We start from the raw sequence: 27,403 nt of genomic DNA, 5'->3' as shown, positions 1-27,403 counted from the left end.
TATCAGATCTCTAGGTAAACAGTTAATCGGATCTCTTGTCCGCTTGGCCGATAGTGTCCGAAAATACCTGTCCTAATGGAATGCTGATCGGATATGTCGAGTGGTGATATTCCAGTTGCTTAGGTACTAGTGGGAGAGTCAATCGACCCATCAGGGAGTAGCCATTGAATTCGAAGGTAGATTTTTTTCATCTCTAACGTTCTTTCTTTAATCGAGTAGTAGAGACGCAGATAAAGGATCTTCGAATTTGGATGTTTATGTTCTTTCTCAGAGCAAGGTTGTACCTACAGACAACATATCTACCGATGCTGAAATATAAAGACAGGATCCTTTTTGTGAAATGTGAGAAAAGATACTCCGATTAATTAACAAGCACTTTATTATTTAATTTAGTTTAAACATCCAGTCGGCCATTAATTTCTATGTTTTCACGAACGAAAAGCGAGACAACGCGGTGCGATAGAGACCGCATATTAGGTTGCGTTCACTATGGATGCGTTCTCACACTTTTATCCTTAGACCCTACCCCTAAGGAGATGATATGCAATGGGAAAACTACTGCCAAAAGAGCGAAAACTCATCCGAGCGTGTTCCTCCACGCATATCAGCCATAGGAAAAGCAGTTGGAATTAATTAAACAATGGAATAGATAGGTACGTTTTTCCTTTACTGTTACGGCTCTTTCTCGTTGTCGATCTTATGACATTGGTATTCTTTATACGCCCGACTCTCCTCCCAACAGGAATAAGTCAAGGTATAATAAAGTAAAGAGCATGAGTGCAGCGGCGCCGGCGCTCCTAAAGTTCATCGTTCACGAGTATCTCTACGTCGCGCTCAGTTCGCGACCGGCCGCGCGCGCACGCACACAACTCTCGCACTTTCAATTTCAAATTTAGAACCGGCGTTCGTTACAATACGTTCCGATTTCAAATTCGACAAACGGATAATGATTTTAACTATGGTAAGTAACATTTATTACTTCTATTGTTTAGTAGTTAAGTTAGAAATATTAAATGGTTGTCTAGTTATGTGATATCTTACTAATAAGTTTTATTCATGAGCATGTCTCGTGATAAAGGGTTCAGTGTCAAAGAAAAGTAATCTGTAAGATAATTATTAATTAGTTATTCAAAAGCTGCTTACATTACTGTTAAACCATTTGAGGTATATTACTTTACTGAGGTTTGTCAATTATTCTTATTATAATTAGGTATTGTGTTAAAGCTTACGACTGTACTTTCGGGCATAGGACAGCTAGATATAAATTATAATATACATAGATACAGAAAACAAGTTATTCCTTTGAATCGGTAGGTACCTACCTATTGCAAAAATAATTATTTTGTCAAGGAAGAATGACCTTAGCTAGTCCATGTTGTGTTCTTGGTCCACGAAATATTGTTATCTATACGAGTAGAACCGTGCCTATAGAATTGTGCGCTACCCACCCGGTAGGTAGGTACCATCAAATGTTATACCCATATCTTAAGGTGATTTAGGTATTTAAATGCTGCAAAGATTAGAAGCAATGTTAACATTAAGAAATCGGAGCCAGTCAAACCATCAAGACCGATGCAGGAACACCCCATTAAACAACTGTACCGATATTCGGAACCTAAGAATAATATTGAGAGAACGGACCGACAGCAGTGTTGCCAAGCACTGTTGTCGGTCCAACAACCCACCGTTTTTCCGCGCATCGAGTAAGACCAGGCATCAGCCGCGGATTTGCAGTCTTGGCCGCCCCAGGCCCTGTAATAAACACTAGCCGCCCTTTTTCTCAGCACCCACCATACAGATTGCCGCCCCTAATTTCTGGCCGCCCTAGGCCCGGCCTACTGTGCCTTAGGGCAAATCCGCCACTGCCAGCCTGTCTTTCAGTGCATGGTCGGAGATGTAAGTACCTGCTTACATAATCCTCGTGCATTTTAGAGATTGTATGGATAGTTTTACCTACCTGTCACCATGTGTGACATGTTCCGGAGAGCTAGCTAAGCTCTCCGGTACATGTCACACAGTGACAGATGGCTAGGTCACCACCGGTCTAGGTTAGAGCGCCACCCATCGCGGACACCGCGGTGCGCTGAAAAACGTAAGTAAGTACCTAAAACCGTAATATTGTATGAATTACTAATATGTCTCGGAAAGTATTAATAAGAAGTTTAGGGATATCTCATTACTTTATTATTTTTGTTAATCAAAAAGTTTAGATTATTAAGGTATCTCACAAAGAATAAGAAGGCCTCCTAAGGCCTCATAGACAACGATTAGTAGAGTGACAAGGATTTTAGGATAAAATAGATCCCAAAATTAAAATTATGATAAAAAAAACTAGTTTCTTTCCACGTAATTACGACTTCAACGTTATCTACATCAATTACCGAGTTAGAAAAAAATGTTCCTGACCACCGATTAAATTCATCGTGTATAAGCAATTCAGTTTAGGTCCTAAACAGAATCGCAATAAGGACATCATGGTAAAGGGCTATTCATAAATGACGTCATTTCAAATTTGAGGGAGGGGGGGGGGTCTGGACATCGGATGATGGTAGCATGACGTAGGAGAAAACGGGGTCATTCGAAGCATGATTTAGGAAACGGGGCATTCGAAGCATGATTTTGGATGATTTTAGAGGGAGGGGAGGGGTCCAAAAACCGTCAAAAATAGATGACGTAATTTATGGACAGCCCCTAAGGCCCCAGGACTCAACTACCAGGAGGAGGTTCTGAACTGAGTGTACAATACAAATAGGAAAGTTGATTGCCCCACGGGTGCAGTTAACGCAGTTAGCGAATGCTCTTCGCACATCGTAAAGTTGGCTCAATAAACAGTTGGCTGCTGCACGCAAATTGAGGTAACTAACTAACGTTATTGCTGCTTGTAATGGCCTAATGGCTGGTTAAAAAGTGAGAGTGGGCTTGTTCACTAATTCACAAGTCTTTATTTTATTAATTCATTTAGTTAGCCTGTTAGCTTATACAGTTAGAAGTGTTAGAGCCAGTCTTTATTTTATTTATTCATTTAGGTAGCCAGTTAGAAGTGTTAGAACCCTAATAACAGTAATAACCATGTCAGGATATTTTTGAAAGTGGCGAAAACGACGTTACTAATTGTAGGTAATTTAGAAATGAACTAAAACGTATTAGTTATTAGGTAGGCATACGTATTATTATTGATGTTCAACCACCACCAAGATCATCAGGGATAATAGGTAGTACAGAAGAAAGGAAGATGCGAGCAACTTGCACTTTTTTCTCAGTCTACCTACCTATACCTAAGTAGATGAAGGTAGAAAATATCTAAGACACCCTCCCTTGTTATTGTTATGTAAATTTTCAATAAGTCTATGTCTAAATCTGACTTTAAACATAGTCATACCTACCAACCTCATGCCGATCACTTCAATTGCCATCTTGTACGTAAATACGAGTAATGTACCTACACCTGTCTTGTTGAAACGACCAGCAAGTTCAAATTTTTATCCGGTAGAGAACTACACTCGTTTAAAAACTGCCCTGCCGTTCCGGTTTCCTAAGAACCTCAACCTAATCGCTAGTTTACATGAATCTTATGTGAGTCGGCCGACCCACGCGGCTTGTAAGCTCCCATGAATTTGGATTCAAATACTCCGCCAGATAAGGATTGAACACAACTTTAATCATAAGCCTCTTAAGTATATTAATATTGGGATGCACTCGTTCGATGCAAAGTTGGGTTTTGTAAGTCATTATCCTGCTCAAGTTAATTTTCGATAGAAATCGAAATCAGGTGCAATATCATCTGGCACTTCAATTGGATTCATTAATCATATGAAAGATAACATTATAGTATGAGTGGAACCGGAATCCCGTACGACGTAAAGGCGGGTCCACATGTAGGTATACCTAACTAATATAGTAAGTATGTATGTATGTATGTACATACATAGGTAGGTAGATACACATCTGTTACGTATAACATCAAGTTAAAATTGCAGATCGTACGATTTCTTGTATGCTTTAGAGCCCTCATTAATTTTTAACTTAGACAATATTTAAGATTTACTACAGATGCGTCAATAGAATAACAGACTGAAAATATTTGTTAAATATAGGCCTTTGATTGATGCCATTGATAGACAGACAGCTAGATAGCGGCCGCGAATGCATGAGGTTCCTTTCTGTCACCGCTCTTGGAACTCTTGCAAGTGTGGTCTACGATAGGTAAAGGTAGATTTATGCGAATCCAGCTAGCGAGATTTGTGCTGAACTGTCGAAATTTACATATAAAGCCTGTGCCACCTTTCTTGAATCGACCTAGGTATACTAGGTACGTAGAATACAGTGAGCATAACGAGGCTATGAGGTGTAGAGCCAGCTTTATCTTATTTAGTAGGTAACAACAATGCCACAGACGCACGAGCGGTGAACACCTACAGTAAAGTTTTTGCTCGAGGCTATGTCTCGTAATCGAAGGGCCGATAACTTGCTTAGGCAAGCTTTTGTGACTGACACACATTTAGAACGCATAGATAAATAAATAAATAAGTAAATAAATAAACTAAGACCAAATAAAGACACGCATAGGTGCTTCCATGCTTTATGCATGAATTCAGGTGGTTCAGTCTGCGCATAAAGGTTTTTTTTTAAATCTTAGTCTTAAACTATAATAATTTTGCTTTAGCATTAGAGCCCACAATAAACATAACAGCCGCCGGGTAGGGGCGCACTGCTGCGCCGAGGGTTTCGTAGGGGCAGAATAGGTACTATATAGTTACGTCCAATACGATAAAATATTATATGGTTATAATATGTTTGACAAAAAAAAAACTGGCAACTGCCAAATGCCGTGAAGTGGCGCAGAATAGGGCAGAATGGCGCTCTCTTGTGTCAGAGGCCAAGATCCTCTTTGGGTCACTGAGCCAGTGATGTGTGTGTGTGTGTGTGTGTATATGTTTGACAACATACTGCATCTATGTATGTTATTGTATTAATGCACTAATGAATATCTATTAGCGGCCCAAGCACTCGATCTTATGGAATTCATTATTAAAATATCTAGGAACGTTAAATGTTTAAATGTGTCTAATGTTTTAGCAATTAAGGTCCATATTTCCAATCTCAATAAGCTTGTCTGGATCTTGGCCAAGGACTTATTTTGTCCTAGTCCTTTCGCTTTGTTCAGGCGATGCCGTCATGGCGGTTAAGTTTAAAATTAGACTAAATACAGTCATCCTTTATAGGTACCTACCTACATTCTAACTACTTTACTCACAAGACTTGGTGAAACGAATTATCATCATCCTCCTTCCTCTTATGGAATAAGCTCCTTAAATTAAGCTTCGACGGAAGAACATTAAGGCTTGTGGTGAGCTCTTACATCAGCATCTATACTTATACCTTATTATACTGCCTAACTTTGTCAGAAAAATCAGTAATATGACAAAAAAGCGGACGGATATCATATTTTCAAATAATAATTAAACAATAGTACCTAACTTTAGATTTTCTAAGCCCTAGGTAAAATAATAAACAGTGTTATAATATATAACAAACAGTAAACAGTTAAAAGCTATCATTGTCATAAGTATATCACAAATCGTGTACCGAAAATCGCTATTAAATCGGTTGATTCTTCCGAAAGCTACATCTTTTCTTCTTTTTTGCATCGGGGGTTAAAACGGAAAAGTAGGTATTACAATGGCCCTCTCAGGTTCAACCCTAAGCTCTATTAGAGGCTCTACATTCAGTTTCATCATTATCATCTCAGCCATAAGACGTCCACTGCTGAACATAGGCCTCCCCCTTGGATCTCCATACGTGCCGGTTTTTACATTCAGTTTACAGATATGTAATACATATAAGACAAATATAAAATAACATAGTTACACTAATTGAACAGTTTCTCTGACCCACAAAATAGGGCTTAAATCAAATTTGGTTATGACAACGCCAATTGAGAACACTCAAACGAAGTTACATCACCTAACGATTATCAATGAAGAGGTACTTAATGCATGTTTATTTTATTAGTCTTCCACGCAATTGCATTACTAAGAAAGAGTATTTATAGCCAGCGTAAGAAGAGCTCTATAAAGGGATAAATAAGTTAGGTTCTTGAGTCTTAGTTGGTGGTCAAGGCTTTAAAGAGATTAGTTGTTTACGATGCGGCCCGCATGGTCTCGTCTTTTATATTAAATACAGTTATTAAGTTATGAACTCAACATAAAGGTCGCCGGGTCATTGTCGGGTTTGAGATGATAATTAATTAGTTGATAACGTTTAGTTAATGGTCATAGAGTCGGCATCAATCAAGCGGATGAAAACAATAATTTCTCGACTAGTAATGCCATCGTACAACGACTAGTCGTCTTTGACCAACTTTAAGGGCGAGCACTACTAAAGGTTGCACTTATTATACGAATCCCTTATTTATGGAATTACGATATAGCGAAAGAAATGGTGGTGCATTTTTATGGTCTTGGTAACATACCTACCTACTTCTTAGACTACAATTTAACGGACTTTGATTTGAAAAAAATCTACAGGTACCTACGTTAGGTATACGAAATTCGAAATAGCGTTGTAAGTAGTATTTTGAACTTTTTACTCGTTATAATCAACTAATCGTCCTTATAACAAAGCAAACCTAACTAATAACTCCGAAGATATTGAGCACGAAATCTAAACAGCAGATAAATGGTGTGTAAATACGAAATAGCGTCTCGCCGAGTGTGGACGGCTAGATAAGAAGAGGGGTCACATTATCGCGACCCCACGCTCAATTCAATATTCCATTAAATTGATACTTTTAACCTTGCTCTTTAAGGGCGCATTTAGTCAATACTTTAGAGATACAATAACTGTTTCATCAAGTTTAAACACTTCTATAGAACTATGTATGACAGACGTCCCGGTTCGAGCATAATAAGTACCTACATTAATTAGAGTATTTTAAAAACGCTTAGACTTTCGCCTTATCTAATATTGTATCTTTTTACGAAGTTTCAAGTCTTACTCAAATCGTTTCCTTTACAAACTTTTAATCGTCTTAGGGTATAAACTTCCAAGAGGCTATTTAATATCACTTTTCTGGTTCTATTATGATATAATATTGTGTTTACTAGGTACGAAGTTTCTAGCCCATATAATTATATTGTCACTCAAGAAAGTCAAGAATAATTTCGTGTCCAATTACATACTTTCAACTCTTTTTTCACCACTTTAGTTTAGGGGCGGATGAAGTTTCAATAAGTTTATGACAAAAAATGTTGGCAAAAATTGAATTTTTGATCCAAGCTTTTATCGCTGACTGTACTTTTTTTACGACAGACAGCTAAAATACTCATCGAGACAATTATAAAAACCCCTAACACAATTAGGTGGCGTTGTTTCATCACAGAGTTCCTAATGGCCACCTCCTGTCTCCATCATCAGATCAGCTCGATGGTACCATAATATTGCATTGTCATCCGTTTTAAACATGCATGCAAAATTTCAGCTCAATCGGAAACCGGGAAGTGGATCAAATTTAACTTGCAAGATTTGATTATATACAGACTGACAACGAGACAGGTGAAAGTAAATAAAAGCTTGTAAAAACGCTGAAATTACTTTTACAGTACATATGGTCCTATTTTCCCGCACTATTGCGTAAAATAGCACTTTTCGTGCGATGTCAAAAGTTTAAAGGGCCATATGTACTGTAAAACGTTGTACGATACACGTGCGAATAGGTAATTCGCAACTCGTGTCGATTTAAAACACTCCCTTCGGTCGTGTTTTAATTTATCGCCACTCGTTTCGAATTTTCTCTTTTACGCACTTGTATCGTAAATAACTATTACAGTAGGTACATAGGTGCTTCTTTACCGTCCTAGGGCGCGGGCGGGGTTAAGGACAATACGTGCCGCCTATACCAAAAATTTAAAGGGTCATATGTACTGTAAAATGTTGTACAATACACATGCGAAAAGGTAATTTCCTACTTTTCGCACTGGTATCGTAATGTACTAATTCTTACTTTCTTACGTCGCTTCGCTTTTAGTCTTACTATCACTTAGATCCGCTATGCGATTTACTCATAGCATCATAGCCAATAATGTTAAGGGGTCATCCATTAATTACGTCACACCAATTTCTAGGTTTTTTGACCCCTCCCCCCCCTTGTCACACTTGGTCACATTTGGCAAACCCCTCCCCCCCTAGTGTGACGTCACATTTTTTCTACGAAATCGCCAAATCGAATTAAGTAAGTACCTAAGTATTATTAATATTTTATCAAAATATTTTTGACGATATAAATATTAGTCTTTTATAACCCAAAACTGCTTAGGAAAGAAAATTAAACGATTAAAAACTATTTTCGTTTTAAAAACTTGTTATTTAAATGCACAGCGAACTAAATAATTCAAATAAATTTTCGGTTACTGATGAAGTTAAAGTGACGTCACAAAGTTTGTGTCTCCCCCCTCCCCCATGTCACAATATGTCACATTTTCTTGACCCCTCCCTCCCCCTAAACGTGTGACGTAATTAATGGATGACCCCTAATTACGGTTAAATTAAGCTTCAATTGTTTACACCGCACGCTTTATCTAAGGCCAGTTCTTTGTGCCCGATTGATAAATATGGTAGGTAAGTACTTAGCTTAAGGAATGGTCAGTACATAACTTGTGTCAATTTGTAAATGTATTAGCGATTGTGAACAGGAATTGCTAAATATTTGAATTGCAATTATACGTTAATAGAGCTTGAAGTTGTTTATATTATATTAAGGGGCTACCCGAGGTTTTCATCGATTTTTGACAAGTTTTAAATCGTATCTTCTTTTTTTGCACTACAGATAGAATTATAAGACAAACGGTTATCGGTTCTTCAATCTTTTATCTCCGGTTTTGTCCACCGGATTTTGGAAAAAATTAATACTTATTTTTTTATGAATTTTTTAAACATTGTCTAAAAAAACACTTTTTCGTATCTAGTTTGCAGTGAAGGATCTTAAATGTATGAAATCTACATATTTGGGTTCGTCTTTGAAGTCTCGAAAATCGTGTCCAAGGTTTTAATTTTAAACTAATTAACACAAAAGTTATGGCCAGAAAAGCAGTTTTTTAGCCTAAAATTGTTCAACTTTGATGCCAAATATCTCGAAGACAATTAACTTTAAAGTAAATATGGGATACTATATTGCTTAAAGCCGTTGCTGTTAATATGATAAGCTACAAAAAACATTAGAAAACTAAGGGATTCAGATCGAAGGTCATTGGCGTGGGGGAGCCCCTTAAGATAAAGTAGCTAATACGATATTACATTGCAAATTTATATATGCAGGTATGTAATTAATGTTTTTAGATATGTCGGCGGCCGATCGTAAGATCAGGCAGATCGTAATGTTTTGACGATAGTCATATTAAACCAATATATAGGTAGGATAGGTTCATCGTCAGGTTGCTTCAGATGCCCGAAGAGCAAACTGCCCAGAAATAGGAGTAGCGGGGCTCCGTCGATTCAGGGAACGAGTCAAAGATTTTCACGTTTCACGATATGTCTAGGAATTTCACGATATGCCTGATTTAACGATCGGCCCCTGACAGATATATATTGTCCTCACATCACATCAGATTTAAATGTAATTTAATTACGAAATACCTGAACGTCATGAATGATCAAGCTTATGTACGGCCTATATGAGGACTGTATTATGAATTATGATCCAATCTTTGTGATCTCTGTTTATAAATAAATCAGCCTACTATTGAGACTATTGTAGACCTTTAGTGTTGCTACAGTATAGTCAGGTCAACTCAATAATATCAACAAGCTGTGCAAAAATATGTGACACGCTCAATATACGCCCATACTTACCTACTTATGGCTCTACATAAATGATACAAGCTCTACATAACAAAAAAGATGCAGGATAAATCCGGGAAAAAACGATAAGTTCATGTTTTCCACGTTTGTTTATATGGTCATACTTTTACTCGTAGTTCTCGTAAATTAATAGCTATTTTGAAAATAGGTTAGGTTACCTTTTCAATGAAATCATCTATTATACGATTGCGTATTTAATTATTTTAGGTAAATGTCATAAATTTCATATTAAAGGAAAAAATGGAAAAAGTTACGCTTCCGGCAGGACTTGAACCCGCAACCTCCTCAATCCGTGGGTTGCTCTTAACCAATTGAGCTACGGAATTAAGCCTACCCCTCGTAAGTCTTTTTTTCTTTCCTTTTTCTTTGCGGGTTCAAGTCCTGCCTGAAGCGTAACTTTTTCATGGTTTCGTACCACATTTTTATGGTTTCGTACCTCAAAAGGAAAAAACGGAACCCTTATAGTATCACTCGTGCGTCTGTGTCTGTCTGTCCGTCTGTCACAGCCGATTTTCTCGGAAACTACTGGACCAATTAAGTTGAAAGGTACAGATATGTAAATAGTGACCCAACAATGGACATGTTTTTTTTTATAATTTTAAAATACATAGGTTTGAAGTTATTTAAGAAAATAGCCAAATAATTACCATTCCCCCCCCTTTATCCCCGAAACTACTGGGTCTAAAATTTTGAAAAAAATACGCAAAATAGTTATTTACCTATAGATGACAGGAAAACCTATTAGAAATGTGCAGTCAAGCGTGAGTCGGACTTGGACTTGAACCCACCTTGAACCCTAGAAACGCGAGTCCGACTCGCACTTGGCCGGTTTTTTTCCTTTAATATAAATTTGGAATATCATCATCAGACTACTTATGCGTTCGACTATACCGTGCCTAATACGCACTATTCTGTATGCAAGATGCTAATGCAGATTCTGTCCCCAGAGGCTGTTGTGGGTGGCGGCCGCCCTGTTGCTGTGGACTCCGCACGCGCAAGCCAGGAATGTCACGTAAGTTAAGACTTAAGGCGTGTCCAGACGGGGACAATTTTTCGCCAATCAGATTAAATTGACCGATCAAATCGGTCCGCGCGAACGCAAACGCCAATTTGGTTCGCCGAATTCAACCGCCGATTATGACCGATATTACCGATAAAATGGGGTGTGGACGCAAGTATACCATTCTTAAAATTTCGAGCGCTCAAATAACATAAATTTAAAATTGGTGAAAGTGGCCAACCAAATTGACCTTTGCGTCCGCACCACCTGATTTGATTGGACAATTTAATCCGAACGCGATTAACGTAAAATTGTTCCCGTCTGGAAAGGCCTTTATAGTGAATTAATGTAATGTACGTACCTATAGTTCGTTTTTTTAGCATAAAGCCTCCTCCACACTCGTGCGCGAATCGCGGCTTCGCCCGCGATTCACGCGCATAGTCTGGAGGGGGCTTTAGAAAAAGACTACGCGATCTTGACGTGTCTTTTAATTGAAAAACGCTCTTTAAGAATGTTTAACCCATTTTGTATTGTATGTGCTGACATTTTCATCATGTCAATTTTCGTAGCGACACCTGCTGCCAGCTATACATACAGTTACATTATTTTTGTTTTTGTCGTTATCCCTCGTTGAACAATTAAGGGAGCATGGAGCATCGCAATTGCGTTTTGTTTCCCCTGATGGAATTTAGCCAAAGGTCAAACGTAAAGGTCGACGCACCGCCGGCGGTAGCCTTGGGCCTTGGAAAGCATTTCATTCACAACTACGGGGTACTGTAGTAGATATATTTTTATAGGGATAAGTTAGCCTTTGTACATCTATGGGTGCAATCAAACTAATTAATTGCTTTAAAATTGTATCTTTATCCTGTACATTGTGTACTGTATAAAATAATAGTTACCTATTTGTTTTGCATCGCATTTTACTTTAAACTATTTACTTACCTACGCCTACGACCAGCTTTAAAACTGTACACTTTATCAACTTCAACAATGTGGGTAGGAACAGCAATTTCTAAGACACACTATACACAACACAATAGAGGGCCAATCCGGCTCGAAGGTCCTCGTACGAGTATCAGGGACAACCCGCGGCTCAAAGGATCGGAGGCGTACTAAATTTATTAAAATTTCATAATGTAAAAGCCGCTTAATTGGATTACCATCAAATTGAAATGGTTGTAGGTGATTGAGTAATTAATTCAATCAGACCTGATTTGATTATTGTAATAAACATTTAGGCCTGACTCGTAGTTACCATAATATTATTTCTGTTAAAATAGTATGGGACTCCACATTCATACCATACCACATTCCACTCTACACCTTGGGTTGAAGCAAAAAAAACATTCTATATCTGTAAGAAAAGTGCCTAAAATGTTTTAGTACCTAGTTTACCACTTTATCGGCATGCTTAATAGTGTAGTCATGCCATGCCAAATGGAGCTTTTTTTGTAGTCACGACAAATAAAAAAAATAAAAAAATAAAGACAATATAGTTGGTCAAGCAGATCTTGTCGGTAGAAAAAGGCGGCAAATTTGAAAAATGTAGGCGCGAAGGGATATCGTCCCATAGAAAATTTGAATTTAGCGCCTTTTTTTACTGACAAGATCTGCTTGACCAGCTATAGATAGGCTTATAAAATAAATAAGATAAAAAAAAAAAGACAATAGATAGTATAAAGGGCTATTGCTATTGAGTTCATAATATTATTGCACCCGCGTGACCCGCATGCCTTTTTGGTCTATAAACTAAAACCGCACAGTGTGATCTGGAGTTTATGGACTCTGTTTTATGTTCTTTATTTTATAAGCCGTTAATCTGATTAACGACCGATACAAGATTAAGCTTAGCTGGCGGAAAGCTTGTACGTATGTGATGGTTGCACTTTTGTCCTTTAATTTAACTTTAACTTTCACACTTGCATACTATGTTAGTTAGAACGAGGGCCACGATAAAGCGCGACCATCTTAGGCCTACTTTCCTATAGTTCGTTTTTTTAGCATTAAAAAAAAGGTAAACAATCTTGACATGTCTTTTTAGTGAAAAACACTTTTGAAAAATAATCACGGCAAATATATAACAATTATGAATCATATACGATTATTTATACATATATGGTCATTGTTTATAGTCATGTCATCGTCAAGCTCTATCACCCTTAGGTATAAGTGTTTATTAATGATCCCATGGCCGGACGTTAACTCTTCATACACATAAATCTAGAAATAGCATTTTTATCTCCAAGGGCTGATGTCTGGAGATATTAAACCTCGTAAATCTCTGGTACAGTATTGGTGGATCATAAGACCATAACATCGAACCGTTTAAGTGCTGATTTATACTACAAATAGAACAAGAGTGCTTTAATATGGGTATTCAACTATTCAGTCTTTATTTCATTCGAGAGCTTTCATAAGAATATTATACTAAATGCTATGTGCTACTAAGCAAAAGTTATTAGGTAGGTAATACCTACTACTTTACCTCTCATGAAAAATATTTAGTTTTTAATTTATCATAACAATCGGCATTTACCTAGATAGATTAAAAAAGCTGTCAGTGGAAAAAATAAGAGTAGGGAAATATAACTTATGTTCTATATAAAGCTTTTAATTCTCATACAAATCCAATAAGCCGGCAGTTTTCCAACAATCCTGCATAGGAGTGCCGAATTACCGAGCGGCCTACTGTAATTTAAAATTCGTAATAAATTGTTTCATATACAAACTAATGAAAAACTGATGAAAAAAAACATTGTTAGTAAATCAGTGTTATTAGGTTTTTACGACGTAGGTACTTTAGGTGCCATTAGATCCTAACTTTGGAAATGATGTAGTTAGGTACCGTAAAAATGGGGTGAGTTGGGTGAAATTTGACTTTCAAACCTCGATAAGATTTTATTTTTACGTGTGACAACTGAATGGTGTACATAATAAGTGATTCGGACGTTTGTATTTTAGTTTGTATTTTATTTTGGGTAGTTCCATTTCATAACTTTGACGATAAAGAGGAAAACCCACCTCACCCCGTAGTGCCTCGTATTTGGGGTGAGAGGGTTTTTCATACAAAGGTGATTTTGGAAGATTGTTGGATCGATTTTTTTTATTATGCGTATTACTATAGCCCCATTTTAAATTGGAATACATTATTTTTGTAGCAGTAGCCTTAAAATCCCTTCTCACCCCCTCTCAAACCTTCTCTCCCCATTCATAACCCAACTCTCCCCGCGAAATCTACTCACCCCGTTTTACGGTATAAAATATCCTAAAGTTTACGACTAAAGCGACACGACTATAGTCTTGTAAGAAACGTTTGTCGCCAACAAGCGCCCGTAACTATTTCAGTAGCTGACCCATTTGCCGCTTATTTCAGCTAATTCGCGAGTAATAAAACTACCCGCACCAGTAGCTGGAACTCTAATAATACGATAATGCTCGTTACACGGTTTCAGCAGTTTGCTTTGGCTGGCTGAGGAACATCCGGTTATTGTGGTTTATATTATACAAACAATTTTAGGGTGGTGCAACAAAATGGCGAAATAAAGTTTCCGTAGTCCGCACTGTAGTCTCCATTAGGTTTGCCATGTTCTTCTGACCGTCCGTTCGTTTGTTGGTTTGTTACCAATAAGTACCTACCTATATACCTATTACCTAGAGCTAGAACTTTTAGCTTTTAATTTTTCTGTGCTTTCACTCTTGCAAATCGCTTAATACATTTTTTTTATTTGTCGTGACTACAAAAAAAGCTCCATTTAGCATAACATGTCTACAATAACTATTAAGCATGCCGATAAAGTGGTAAACCACTAAAACATTTTAGGCACTTTCCTTACAAATATAGATTGTTTTTAGGGTTCCGTACCCAAAGGGTAAAACGGGACCCTATTACTAAGACTTCGCTGTCCGTCCGTCCGTCCGTCCGTCCGTCCGTCCGTCCGTCCGTCCGTCCGTCTGTCACCAGGCTGTATCTCACGAACCGTGATAGCTAGACAGTTGAAATTTTCACAGATTATGTATTTCTGTTGCCGCTATAACAACAAATACTAAAAACAGAATAAAATAAAGATTTAAATGGGGCTCCCATACAACAAACGTGATTTTTGACCAAAGTTATTTTTTTTTAAATTAAAGTTACAAGACTATATGGTTGGATTTGGGGTTGAACAAAAGATATTAAAATTTTACAGAAACGGTTTTTTTTTCATCTCTCTAGCTCTAAAAATAAAGATTTTAGACCCGGTATTAGTATTTTTCATTTTTTGATTTTTTTTTTGTCCAAATCGGTCCCAAAAAAGGTCTATGTATACGGAAATGCATTAATCGTTTAGTACTTTGTACTAACGACAGCTCAAAACTGAAGTCCATTTTGCTTTATCTCTTACCGTTTTCGAGATATATCGTTCTGAAGGTACGAATTTACGAAAAAACTTTGCTATTAACTCCATCAGGCGCTGATGACTTTTTGTATGGATATATTGAAATCCGACTCGCACTTGACCGTTTTACATAGATTATTTTTTTTTTTGTAATTTCGGGTTAGTAAGTTCGGGTCATGATTTATATGGTAATCATCATCATCATCATCATCATCATCATCATCATCATCATCATCATCATCATCATCATTTTCGCTTTCAGTCGCCCACTGCTGAGTATAGGCCTCTCTTCGTGTACGCCACTTATATACATGCATTTATGTGTATGGTAATATTTAGTAAGTGACATGGCATAATGTATATTGACATAATCTGTCAAACTGTCAAATTTGTTTTTTTTTGTCAAATTTAGTGTAAAGTATTATATTTTGTCATAGTTTAGTACTAAATGTCAATGTTGGGTAATTTTTTGTAGACTGCATTTCTCATCTTAAGGGCCGGCAACGCACTTGCAGCCCCAGTGATCGCTGTGCTTATGTATTTTTGGGCGAGTTTTTGGGTTTCGTATGGGAATATTTGGTACAAAGGGACATGTTACAGTGTCCCAGTGTATATTGACATGATCTGTCAAACTGTCAAATTTGACAGTTTTTGTCAAATTTAGTGTAAGATCATATTTTGTCATGGTTAAGTACAAAATAAAATTACTTAAATATTATTATTGAATAGAATAGAATAGAATAGGTAATTATATATTATGAAGCGCTGGTGGCCTAGCGGTAAGAGCGTGCGACTTGCAATCCGGAGGTCGCGGGTTCAAACCCCGGCTCGTACCAATGAGTTTTTCGGAACTTATGTACGAAATATCATTTGATATTTACTAGTCGCTTTTCGGTGAAGGAAAACATCGTGAGGAAACCTGCATACATCTGCGAAGAAATTCATAGGTGTATGTGAAGTCCCCAATCCGCATTGGGCTAGCGTGGGGACTATAGCCCAAGCCCTCTCGCGCACGAGAGGAGGCCTGTGCTCAGCAGTGGGACGTATATAGGCTGAAATGATGATGATGATGAGGTAATTATATGGTTATCATCATCATCATCATTTTCGCTTTCAGTCGCCCACTGCTGACCTATAGGCCTCTCTTCGTGTACGCCACTTATATACATGCATTTATGTGTATGGTAATATTTAGTACAAAGTGACATGGCATAATGTATATTGACATAATCTGTCAAACTGTCAAATTTGTTTTTTTTTGTAGTAGTGTATTTGTAGTGTAGAGTATTATATTTTGTCATAGTTTAGTACTAAATGTCAATGTTGGGTAATTTTTTGTAGACTGCATTTCTCATCTTAAGGGCCGGCAACGCACTTGCAGCCCCAGTGATCGCTGTGCGTATGTATTTTTGGGCGAGTTTTTGGGTTTCGTATGGGAATATTTGGTACAAACGGACATGTTACAGTGTCCCAGTGTATATTGACATGATCTGTCAAACTGTCAAATTTGACAGTTTTTGTCAAATTTAGTGTAAGATCATATTTTGTCATGGTTAAGTACAAAATAAAATTAATTATAGTTCGTTTTTTTTAGCATTAGAAAGAACTCCACAGAAGCAAGCGTGCAGTTTTTATCAGGCTCTTTAATTGTTAATAATTATTGAATTATCTAATGTAGCATGGTCAATACATATAATTTACTTCAAATTATTACCGCTAAAAGTGCCGGATTTGGAACCACAAGCTTACTTCTGCGAAGTTCTTTCTAATGCTAAAAAAAACGGACTATAAATATTATTATTGAATAGAATAGAATAGAATAGGTAATTATATGGTAATCATCATCATCATCATTTTCGCTTTCAGTCGCCCACTGCTGACCTATAGGCCTCTCTTCGTGTACGCTACTTATATACATGCATTTATGTGTATGGTAATATTTAGTACAAAGTGACATGGCATAATGTATATTGACATAATCTGTCAAACTGTCAAATTTGTTAGTTTTTGTCAAATTTAGTGTAAAGTATTATATTTTGTCATAGTTTAGTACTAAATGTCAATGTTGGGTAATTTTTTGTAGACTGCATTTCTCATCTTAAGGGCCGGCAACGCACTTGCAGCCCCAGTGATCGCTGTGCTTATATATTTTTGGGCGACTTTTTGGATTTCGTATGGGAATATTTGGTACAAAGTGACATGTTATAGTGTCCCAGTGTATATGTATATTGACATGATCTGTCAAACTGTCAAATTTGACAGTTTTTTTGTCAAATTTAGTGTAAGATCATATTTTGTCATGGTTAAGTACAAAATAAAATTACTTAAGTATTATTGTTGGCAGATACTGTCAAATGGGATGTTGTTTGACAGAATCTGTAAGAATCTTGAAAGTTGAAAGTTTTTTAATAAATATGGATCTTGCTTACGCAGCGTCTTATGTAGGCGAACATCGCGCGATCCCGAAGCGAAACGGCGGGACGCGGCGCGAGGCGGCTCAATCAATCCTTTGATGCCCATAGAAGTGTCCTATGTAAGCGATCTCGTTGTGACCGCGGTGCGGCGCGATTTGATGAATGCTGATGGTCCTCGTTATTATGCTCAAGGCATTAGTCTTAAATAGTAGGTACTTAAGATAAGGTGTTGTATAGTAATCAAAGTGAATGAGGTTCAGTCGGCACGCGTTGATGTCTTTTTAAATTTTGTTTGTTTCATAGGAGTTTCTTTAGGAAATTTTGTTTTTAGGGTTCCGTACCCAAAGGGTAAAACGGGATCCTATTACTAAGACTCCGCTGTCCGTCCGTCCGTCCGTCCGTCCGTCACCAGGCTGTATCTCACGAACCGTGATAGCTAGACAGCTGATATTTTCACAGTTGACGTATTTCTGTTGCCGCTATAACAACAAATACTAAAAACATAATAAAATAAAGATTTAAGTGGGGCTCCCATACAACAAACGTCATTTTTGACCGAAGTTAAGCAACGTCGGGTGGGGTCAGTACTTGGATGGGTGACCGTTTTTTTAGATAATGGTACGGAACCCTTCGTGTGCGAGTCCGACTCGCACTTGGCCGGTTTTTTTTTGCTTCAACCCAACGTGTAGAGTGGAATGTGGTATGAATGTGGAGTCCCATACTATTTTAACAGAAATAAGAAACGCGTATCTACAAAGTATTAATGCATATTAATGTAAACATAACACGAGTAACATGCGTTGCGGACTTGCATATAATTTAGCAATCATCAGACTAATACCTAAACGGAAGCACATGTAAACATTTCTGGGAAAACTTAAGAGCTACCTGGAGACCGTAAGGCTAGCATGTTATTCTCATCGTGTCATTGTCATGAGTCATGGACCATCATAAAAATTAAAAATGCGTCGAATACCCGGTTGAGGTCGCGGTCGCGGCAGGATTGGCTTCATTTCCCCTCGCGAAAGAGGGGCGAAACGAGACTGTTGACCTGGCGGTGTCGGCCTAATCTAAATATTATGCTAGTGATAAAGCAATAAATATGTAAACGAGAAAATAACAATGGGTTTAAAATGTAGGACATGTTATCGTAGGCTTTGTTTCGTGCGTGTCAAGACTTTGTAGGTGATCTTAATATTTTCAAATAAATATATGGAATTTATGATTTAAAATTTAAGTACCTACCTACTTTATTGATAGATATTTTTAAAAAACGGGAGCAACGAAGAATCTTTTCACGTACCTAACTTTATTAAACATTATAATTGCCATAAATACAGCGTGTAGATAAGTTTGATACGACCGCATAATAGTAGGATAAATAGTTTAGGCCCTAGTACTTAAACATATTTTTTTGGGTTTTGTAAAAATGTACGACTTTTATTTTGAATAAGTAAGTTCTATGTACCCTCTATCCTCAACAGACACGAAGACATCCGCGACGCCATGCTGTCGCTAGTCCACATGTTCCGCACGTCAGAAGACAAGCTGGAGAGACACGAGTACCGCGAGAAAGCGCTGGGAGAACAGCTCAAGAAGATGCTAGGGGTGCTGGATAAGAAGCACCGCGCCTTGGAGCCGCTTAAAGGAATGATATCGCGGTTGGATGAGAGACTGTCCAATGTGGAAACGATACTGTTGCAGGTTGGTTTATTTAACAATTTTAACATCTTCTAGGCGAGACTCTCCTGCCATGTTGGTTCACCCTGTTGGAGATCGACTCCGCTGCGTCGAAAAGATTTCAAATCATATCTTGATCTGTAACTCGTATCACAGATCATACTTCATCATCATCATCATCTCAGCATAGGCTGATACAGATACATATATATACAGGGTGATCAATCTAAATGGGTCAGTATGGAGAAGTCAGAAACTATAAGAGATAGCGAAATCTGTTCTTAGGAACCATGGCTCCGATTTTAGATTTAATAATAATGGCATTCAATTTTTTTTTAAATCTATCATACATAACCGGGATTTGAACATGGACAATATTCTTGTTGTTTATTTGTATGCAAACTTTTAAACGATGCGTGATAGGTGGGGGTGCTCGACCAAATATCATAGAGGGCCCCGAGACAAAACAAAGTACATTAAAAAAAATCAAAATTGCCGACTTTTTTTTAATTTTTTCAAGTTGGTCCGAGCGCGCTGAGAATTGGCATGCGGTGAGCCTGAAGGCCCAAGATTACAATGTCAAAAAAATATTTTTCGAAAAATCCAAAATGGCGGCGGACACGGGCAAAGACAAATTTCCAAGTAGGTTAAGCGAGCCCGAAGGGCGAGCTTCAGGCCGGGAGGCCGAAGGCCGACCCCGGTGGAGGGCCGAAGGGCGTCGGGGTGGAGCCGACGCCCAAAAATTGACTCCCAATAGGAAAAGTGTTGGGTCGTGTTTAAGCTCCAACTTCCCCCTCTCGTGTGGCGCTTCGGGCCTTCGGCCCTACGCAGAGCTCGGCCTTCGGCCTTTGCAAGCCTCGACGCTTCGCCGTGGGGCATTCGGCCCGCCGGCTTCGGTCATCAAGACAGTTGACTTGGTAGAACGCTTGGAAGCACCGAATTCACGCAGTTCGGCCTTCGGCCTCGCGTTTTGGGAGTCGGGGTGGAGGCTCAGGGCATTCGGCCTTCCACCGGGGTCGGCCTTCGGCCTCCCGGCATGAAGCTCGCCCTTCGGGCTCGCTTAACCTACTTGAAAATTTTACTTTGCCCGTGTCCGCCGCCATTTTGAATTTTTCCAAAAATATTTTTTTGATATTGTAATCTTGGGCCCCCAGGTTCGCCGCATGCCTAATCTCAGCGCGCTCGGACCAACTAGAAAAAATTAAAAAAAAAGTTGGCCATTTTGATTTTTTTTAATGTACTTTGTTTTGTCTTGCGGCCCTCTATGATATTTGGTCGAGCACCCCCCACCTATCACGCATCGTTTAAAAGTTGCCATACAAACAAACAACAAGAATATTGACCATGTTCGAATCCCGGTTATGTATGATAGATTAAAAAAAAAAATTGAATGCCATTATTATTAAATCTAAAATCGAAGCCATGGTTCCTAAGAACAGATTTTGCTATCTCTCATAGTTTCTGACTTCTCCATATTGACCCATTTGGATTGATCACCCTGTATATAGATACGTCCCACTGCTGGGCACAGGCCTCCTCTCATGTGCGAGAGGGTTTGGGCTATAGTCCCCACGCTAGCCCAATGCCAATCATACTTAATCATCAAAAAATGTTTAGTGACTCAAATAATGATGATAGGGTTATTGTTTAACACATAAGCCACTTAGCGCCACTTGCACCATCCCACTAACCCGGAGCTAACCGGTTAAATCTGGTGTTACCATGGTTACCAGTAGCTAATAGTAGCGGATATTCGGTTACTATCCGGCATCCGGCCATGATTTTAATATCCGGCCGGATACCGGATAAACTAATTGGATTTAAGAAACAGCCTTGATCATATTCGTACTTGTTTATTATTTTAAAACAATTTAAACATTCCACTGACTTGCACGCGCACTCATTTCGAACCTAGAAATGTGTCCGCGCGCACGTTCAAGTTAGGAAACAGGGTCAAATCTGCAGAATACGCACCTGAAAAACTAAATTGTAGGTAGGTATAGTTCCGCTGGCCGAATAGGTATTCGGCGGCCGGCGGATGGATATTCGGCCGATGGTCAGGCCGAATATCCGGTATCCGACCAAACAACTATCCGTTGCATCTCTAGTTACCAGTACAATTTGACACTGGATTAGCGTTTTAACGGATTAACTCCGGGTTAGTGGGATCGTGCAAGTGGCCCTTAGACAGTCAAATTTAGCTTACTATGAATTCGTCAGAAAAATTAACTAAACTTACGTGTAAAACACTTCAAAGTCATGCTATTCTGATAAACATGCTCCAAATTACTTGTATTAAGTATAGCTACATTTTGTCTAAAGCGACCTTTAGCTAAAAATAACAGTCTTTTCAGAAAGAGCAACGCGAAAAAACAACACAGAAGGCGACCGAGGAAGCACTAGATGGCATCCAGAAGAGTCTGCAGTCTCTAACCGCGAGCGTGGGGAAGAAACCAGCGGAGTTGGACAATAATCTGACCACTGATGAGGACCCGGTCGGGCGCCGCCTCGATGCCACGGACCTGAAGTTAGATGCTGTTAAGAAGGAGATTGAGAATTTGAAAAATGCTCTCAGTAAGGTAAGTAAATATGATTCACATATCATCTACGATTCTAGTAAAGTTTATAGGGGCAAGCTATTTCATTAACCTTTCGAGGTATCGACTCTAGGCAAACTTCTTAACTCTTGTTTAGACACCTAACGTTAGGAAAAGATCAGCCTATAGGTAATATCATGTCTTATTGTGCGCGATAATACACCTGCTAAAGTTTGACAGATAGCCAAAGTAATTTCATCAAGCTAATTTCATTGAAGTCCTATTAAGGTCTATCTAACACTCGTTCAAATTGTTAACTCACAATTCGGAGATCTTATTACAAAGATCTAGGTACCGATGGTCAGTTGAGAGTGCTTTTAGTTTATCCTTAAAAGTATAATTAGTTACGGGACCATATTTAATTTTTCTACTAATAATAAATACAATCTTATATTTTAAATGACATTTATCATTATCCAACCTTCCCTAATCCGCAGGACAACCTCCGCTCCATGTGCCTTGACGCAGCACTCGACGGCGGCCACCCGTTCAACAAGCACATGTCGGACGCCGAGAAACTCCTCAACAAGTACGAGTTGAAGCTGAGCGAGTACAACGGGACCCGCGTGCAAACTGACTTCGTGCCCCTCAGTGAGGTCTCGCTAGCCGACGAGGCTTGGCACAGCAAGATGACCGAAGGTACAACATCACTCTTAACTCTTTTGTTAAGATTTAGGAATGGTTAACCCACTCATTCAACAAGCACATAATGTCGGATGCCGAGAAACTCCTCAACAAGTACGAGTTGAAGCTAAACGAGTATAACGGGACCCGCGTGCAAACTGACTTCGTGCCCCTCAGCGAGATCTCGCTAGCCGACGAGGCTTGGCACAGCAAGATGACCGAAGGTACAGCATCACACTTCACTCTGTTGTTAAGGTTTAGGAATGGTTATTAACTCACTCATTCAACAAGAACATGTCGGACGCCGAGAAACTCCTCAACAAATACGAGTTGAAGCTAAGCGAGTACAACGGGACCCGCGTGCAGACTGACTTCGTGCCCCTCAGCGAGATCTCGCTAGCCGACGAGGCTTGGCACAGCAAGATGACCGAAGGTACAGCCTCACACTTCACTCTGTTGTTAAGGTTTAGGAATGGTTATTAACTCACTCATTCAACAAGAACATGTCGGACGCCGAGAAACTCCTCAACAAATACGAGTATAACGGGACCCGCGTGCAAACTGACTTCGTGCACCTCAGCGAGATCTCGCTAGCCGACGAGGCTTGGCACAGCAAGATGACCGAAGGTACAGCATCACACTTCACTCTGCTGTTAAGGTTTAGGAATGGTTATTAACTCACTCATTCAACAAGAACATGTCGGACGCCGAGAAACTCCTCAACAAATACGAGTTGAAGCTAAGCGAGTACAACGGGACCCGCGTGCAGACTGACTTCGTGCCCCTCAGCGAGATCTCGCTAGCCGACGAGGCTTGGCACAGCAAGATGACCGAAGGTACAACATCACTCTTAACTCTTTTGTTAAGATTTAGGAATGGTTAACCCACTCATTCAACAAGCACATAATGTCGGATGCCGAGAAACTCCTCAACAAGTACGAGTTGAAGCTAAACGAGTATAACGGGACCCGCGTGCAAACTGACTTCGTGCCCCTCAGCGAGATCTCGCTAGCCGACGAGGCTTGGCACAGCAAGATGACCGAAGGTACAGCATCACACTTCACTCTGTTGTTAAGGTTTAGGAATGGTTATTAACTCACTCATTCAACAAGAACATGTCGGACGCCGAGAAACTCCTCAACAAATACGAGTTGAAGCTAAGCGAGTACAACGGGACCCGCGTGCAGACTGACTTCGTGCCCCTCAGCGAGATCTCGCTAGCCGACGAGGCTTGGCACAGCAAGATGACCGAAGGTACAGCCTCACACTTCACTCTGTTGTTAAGGTTTAGGAATGGTTATTAACTCACTCATTCAACAAGAACATGTCGGACGCCGAGAAACTCCTCAACAAATACGAGTATAACGGGACCCGCGTGCAAACTGACTTCGTGCACCTCAGCGAGATCTCGCTAGCCGACGAGGCTTGGCACAGCAAGATGACCGAAGGTACAGCATCACACTTCACTCTGCTGTTAAGGTTTAGGAATGGTTATTAACTCACTCATTCAACAAGAACATGTCGGACGCCGAGAAACTCCTCAACAAATACGAGTTGAAGCTAAACGAGTACAACGGGACCCGCGTGCAGACTGACTTCGTGCCCCTCAGCGAGATCTCGCTAGCCGACGAGGCTTGGCACAGCAAGATGACCGAAGGTACAGCCTCACACTTCACTCTGTTGTTAAGGTTTAGGAATGGTTATTAACTCACTCATTCAACAAGAACATGTCGGACGCCGAGAAACTCCTCAACAAATACGAGTTGAAGCTAAACGAGTATAACGGGACCCGCGTGCAAACTGACTTCGTGCACCTCAGCGAGATCTCGCTAGCCGACGAGGCTTGGCACAGCAAGATGACCGAAGGTACAGCATCACACTTCACTCTGCTGTTAAGGTTTAGGAATGGTTATTAACTCACTCATTCAACAAGAACATGTCGGACGCCGAGAAACTCCTCAACAAATACGAGTTGAAGCTAAACGAGTATAACGGGACCCGCGTGCAAACTGACTTCGTGTCCCTCAGCGAGGTCTCGCTAGCCGACGAGGCTTGGCACAGCAAGATGACCGAAGGTACAATATCACACTTAACTCTGTTGTAATAAGGTTTAGGAATGGTTAACTCACTTATTCAACAAGCACATGTCGGACGGCGAAAAACTCCTCAACAAGTACGAGTTGAAGCTAAGCGAGTACAACGGGACCCGCCTGCAGACTGACTTCGTGCCCCTCAGCGAGATCTCGCTAGCCGACGAGGCTTGGCACAGCAAGATGACCGAAGGTACAGCATCACACTTCACTCTGTTGTTAAGGTTTAGGAATGGTTATTAACTCACTCATTCAACAAGAACATGTCGGACGCCGAGAAACTCCTCAACAAATACGAGTTGAAGCTAAGCGAGTACAACGGGACCCGCGTGCAGACTGACTTCGTGCCCCTCAGCGAGATCTCGCTAGCCGACGAGGCTTGGCACAGCAAGATGACCGAAGGTACCTACTAACCGCTGACTTTGTTCTTGTACTTACCTAATAAAAAAACTATTATGACGCTGTACGAGGTCGACACGGAATAAGAAAAGTCGGCGATTGCTCCCGCGTTTCCATCGTATTTTCTTTGGAACGTTCGTATATGCCACTTATTCAATCAAAATCAGAGTAAGTACCTACCTACTTTTTGTACCGAGACTGACTGAAATAGATGAAAGACACGTTCGTACGTTTCCGTAAAAATACGAATTAATTATGCACAACAAGTAATCCCATAAATCCCCAACGATGTCATTTGGTGTGACTTTATGAGGTGTAAAGAACAAATGTAGCTTTGTCGTAAACATCCCGAAATAAGATATAGCAATGTTTTTGTACCTAATGAGCCCTCATGTCCTCGACTCTGCTGTCCCAAATTATCCCCAGCAGCAATAAATAACTATACTCTCTAGTTGCACAAATATATCTATTTCACGGGTATTCGGAAGTGTTATATGTCAGTAAAATACATATTTCTATTAACAGTCATGGAACGCCAAGAGAAGGAAGTGAAGAAGATTCAACAACTCCTCGGCGACGCTGAAAGCATGTGGAAGGACCTGCCTCGGCTGGCTGACCTGCGGTGGTCGACCAACCTGACGCTGGACGCCGTCGCTGCTGCCAGAGCTGGTCTCACGGAGAACAACGAGCAGGGTGAGTATCCACCGTCCAACTCCTCTTGGAAGGACCTGCCTCGGCTAGCTGACCTGCGGTGGTCGACCAACCTGACGCTGGACGCTGTCGCTGCTGCCAGAGCTGGTCTCACGGAGAATAACGAGCAGGGTGAGTATCCACCGTCCAACTCCTCTTGGAAGGACCTGCCTCGGCTAGCTGACCTGCGGTGGTCGACCAACCTGACGCTGGACGCTGTCGCTGCTGCCAGAGCTGGTCTCACGGAGAATAACGAGCAGGGTGAGTATCCACCGTCCAACTCTTCTTGGAAGGACCTGCCTCGGCTAGCTGACCTGCGGTGGTCGACCAACCTGACGCTGGACGCTGTCGCTGCTGCCAGAGCTGGTCTCACGGAGAATAACGAGCAGGGTGAGTATCCACCGTCCAACTCCTCTTGGAAGGACCTGCCTCGGCTAGCTGACCTGCGGTGGTCGACCAACCTGACGCTGGACGCCGTCGCTGCTGCCAGAGCTAGTCTCACGGAGAATAACGAGCAGGGTGAGTAGATTAGTTACTCACAGATGGGGTGCTAATCGAGCTCGGTGCCGTCGATTGGACAGAAACGGCGCTAGACAGAGAAGCATGGCGTGTCAGAGGCCTTAGTGTCAGAGGCCAAGATCCACTTCGGGTCGCTGCGCCACGGCAGTATATAGTAGATGGGGTGCATAGGTTTACCTGCAACTCAAGTAGAAACTGTGATACTGTTTCAATGTATTTCTGCGCACGTTGTAGCTGAAAAGCAAAAAGTATTACGGGTATACGGGTCTGCGGTGTATCCATATTAGACAACGGGTACCTATAATTTGCTAAATGTTAGTGTGAAATACCTAAGTTGATCCTTCGAACCGGATTAAACAAGTTTCAAAAGTCCCAATCGCAAATTAACAATGATAACTTTCCACAGGCATATCTAAAGTCGTAACCAAGCTCCGGGAGTTGAGCGACCGCCTCACGAGGACCAACGAGGACATCCAGCAGAGCTTGACGCAAGGGAACACGCTGAGCGAGCGAGCGCTTACGGATATTTCTAGGAACTACATCGCTCTTCATGCTGAGGTAGAGTGAAAAGTAGGGATGTACCAACTATAGTTCATTTTTTTTTAGCATTAGAAAGAACTTGCAAGAAGGTAAGCGATCTTGACATGTCTTTTTATTGAAAAACGCTTTTAAAAAATCAAAAACTATTACTTATGAAAGCAGAAGAATATAAATGATCGTATTAGATTCATAATTGTTACATATTTGCCGTAACTTATTTTTAAAATGTGTTTTTCAATTAAAAGACACATCAAGATTGTTTACCTAATTTCTAATGCTAAAAAAAACGAAGTATAGTTGCCGACTAGTCGGCATTTTATATAAAGTGACAGAAAAACAGAATAGAAAATATTTAACTAAATAAACAGCAAATATTTACTATAAGCTTTTCAACTATTTTACTTTTCAACTGACTTTAGTAAGGTAATAATGGTACAACCTCAAAGCATAAAGAACATTCATATATCTGTGGGTACAATACAACCTTTGCAGGTGTAATGGTAAATACTTACCTACCTTGTTATTTTGCTTTTCCCTTGAAAACTGCGATTTCTTCCAGGCTTAAAATGGTTTTAAGTATATGGATTTTTACTTTACTTACCTACAAAATACGTTT

The 27,403-nt window shown here is 39.9% G+C and overlaps 1 protein-coding gene across 2 annotated transcripts in view; it reads left to right on the top strand.

Annotated features, from left to right (window-relative positions):
* Positions 1-795: 795 nt before the first annotated feature.
* LOC134672585 (putative leucine-rich repeat-containing protein DDB_G0290503) overlaps positions 796-27,403 on the top strand; it is a 33,020-nt gene continuing 6,412 nt past the window's right edge. Inside the window, exons 1-7 of one of the 2 annotated variants that reach the window (XM_063530531.1) lie at positions 796-961; positions 10,803-10,867; positions 19,133-19,352; positions 21,683-21,907; positions 22,363-22,564; positions 25,564-25,731; positions 26,654-26,805. In XM_063530531.1, the coding sequence (XP_063386601.1) occupies positions 947-961; positions 10,803-10,867; positions 19,133-19,352; positions 21,683-21,907; positions 22,363-22,564; positions 25,564-25,731; positions 26,654-26,805 (1,047 nt within the window). In that variant the 5' untranslated portion in view covers positions 796-946. Of the gene's footprint in view, positions 962-10,802; positions 10,868-19,132; positions 19,353-21,673; positions 21,908-22,362; positions 22,565-25,563; positions 25,732-26,653; positions 26,806-27,403 lie in introns of both variants that reach the window. The other variant, XM_063530530.1, reaches the window with a different exon arrangement.

The sequence above is a fragment of the Cydia fagiglandana genome, chromosome 17 (assembly GCF_963556715.1).
Source record: "Cydia fagiglandana chromosome 17, ilCydFagi1.1, whole genome shotgun sequence".
In the NCBI taxonomy this organism is placed as follows: Eukaryota; Metazoa; Arthropoda; class Insecta; order Lepidoptera; family Tortricidae; genus Cydia; species Cydia fagiglandana.
Note: the sequence above shows the minus strand (reverse complement) of the source record. Positions and strands in the feature narration are given on the sequence as shown.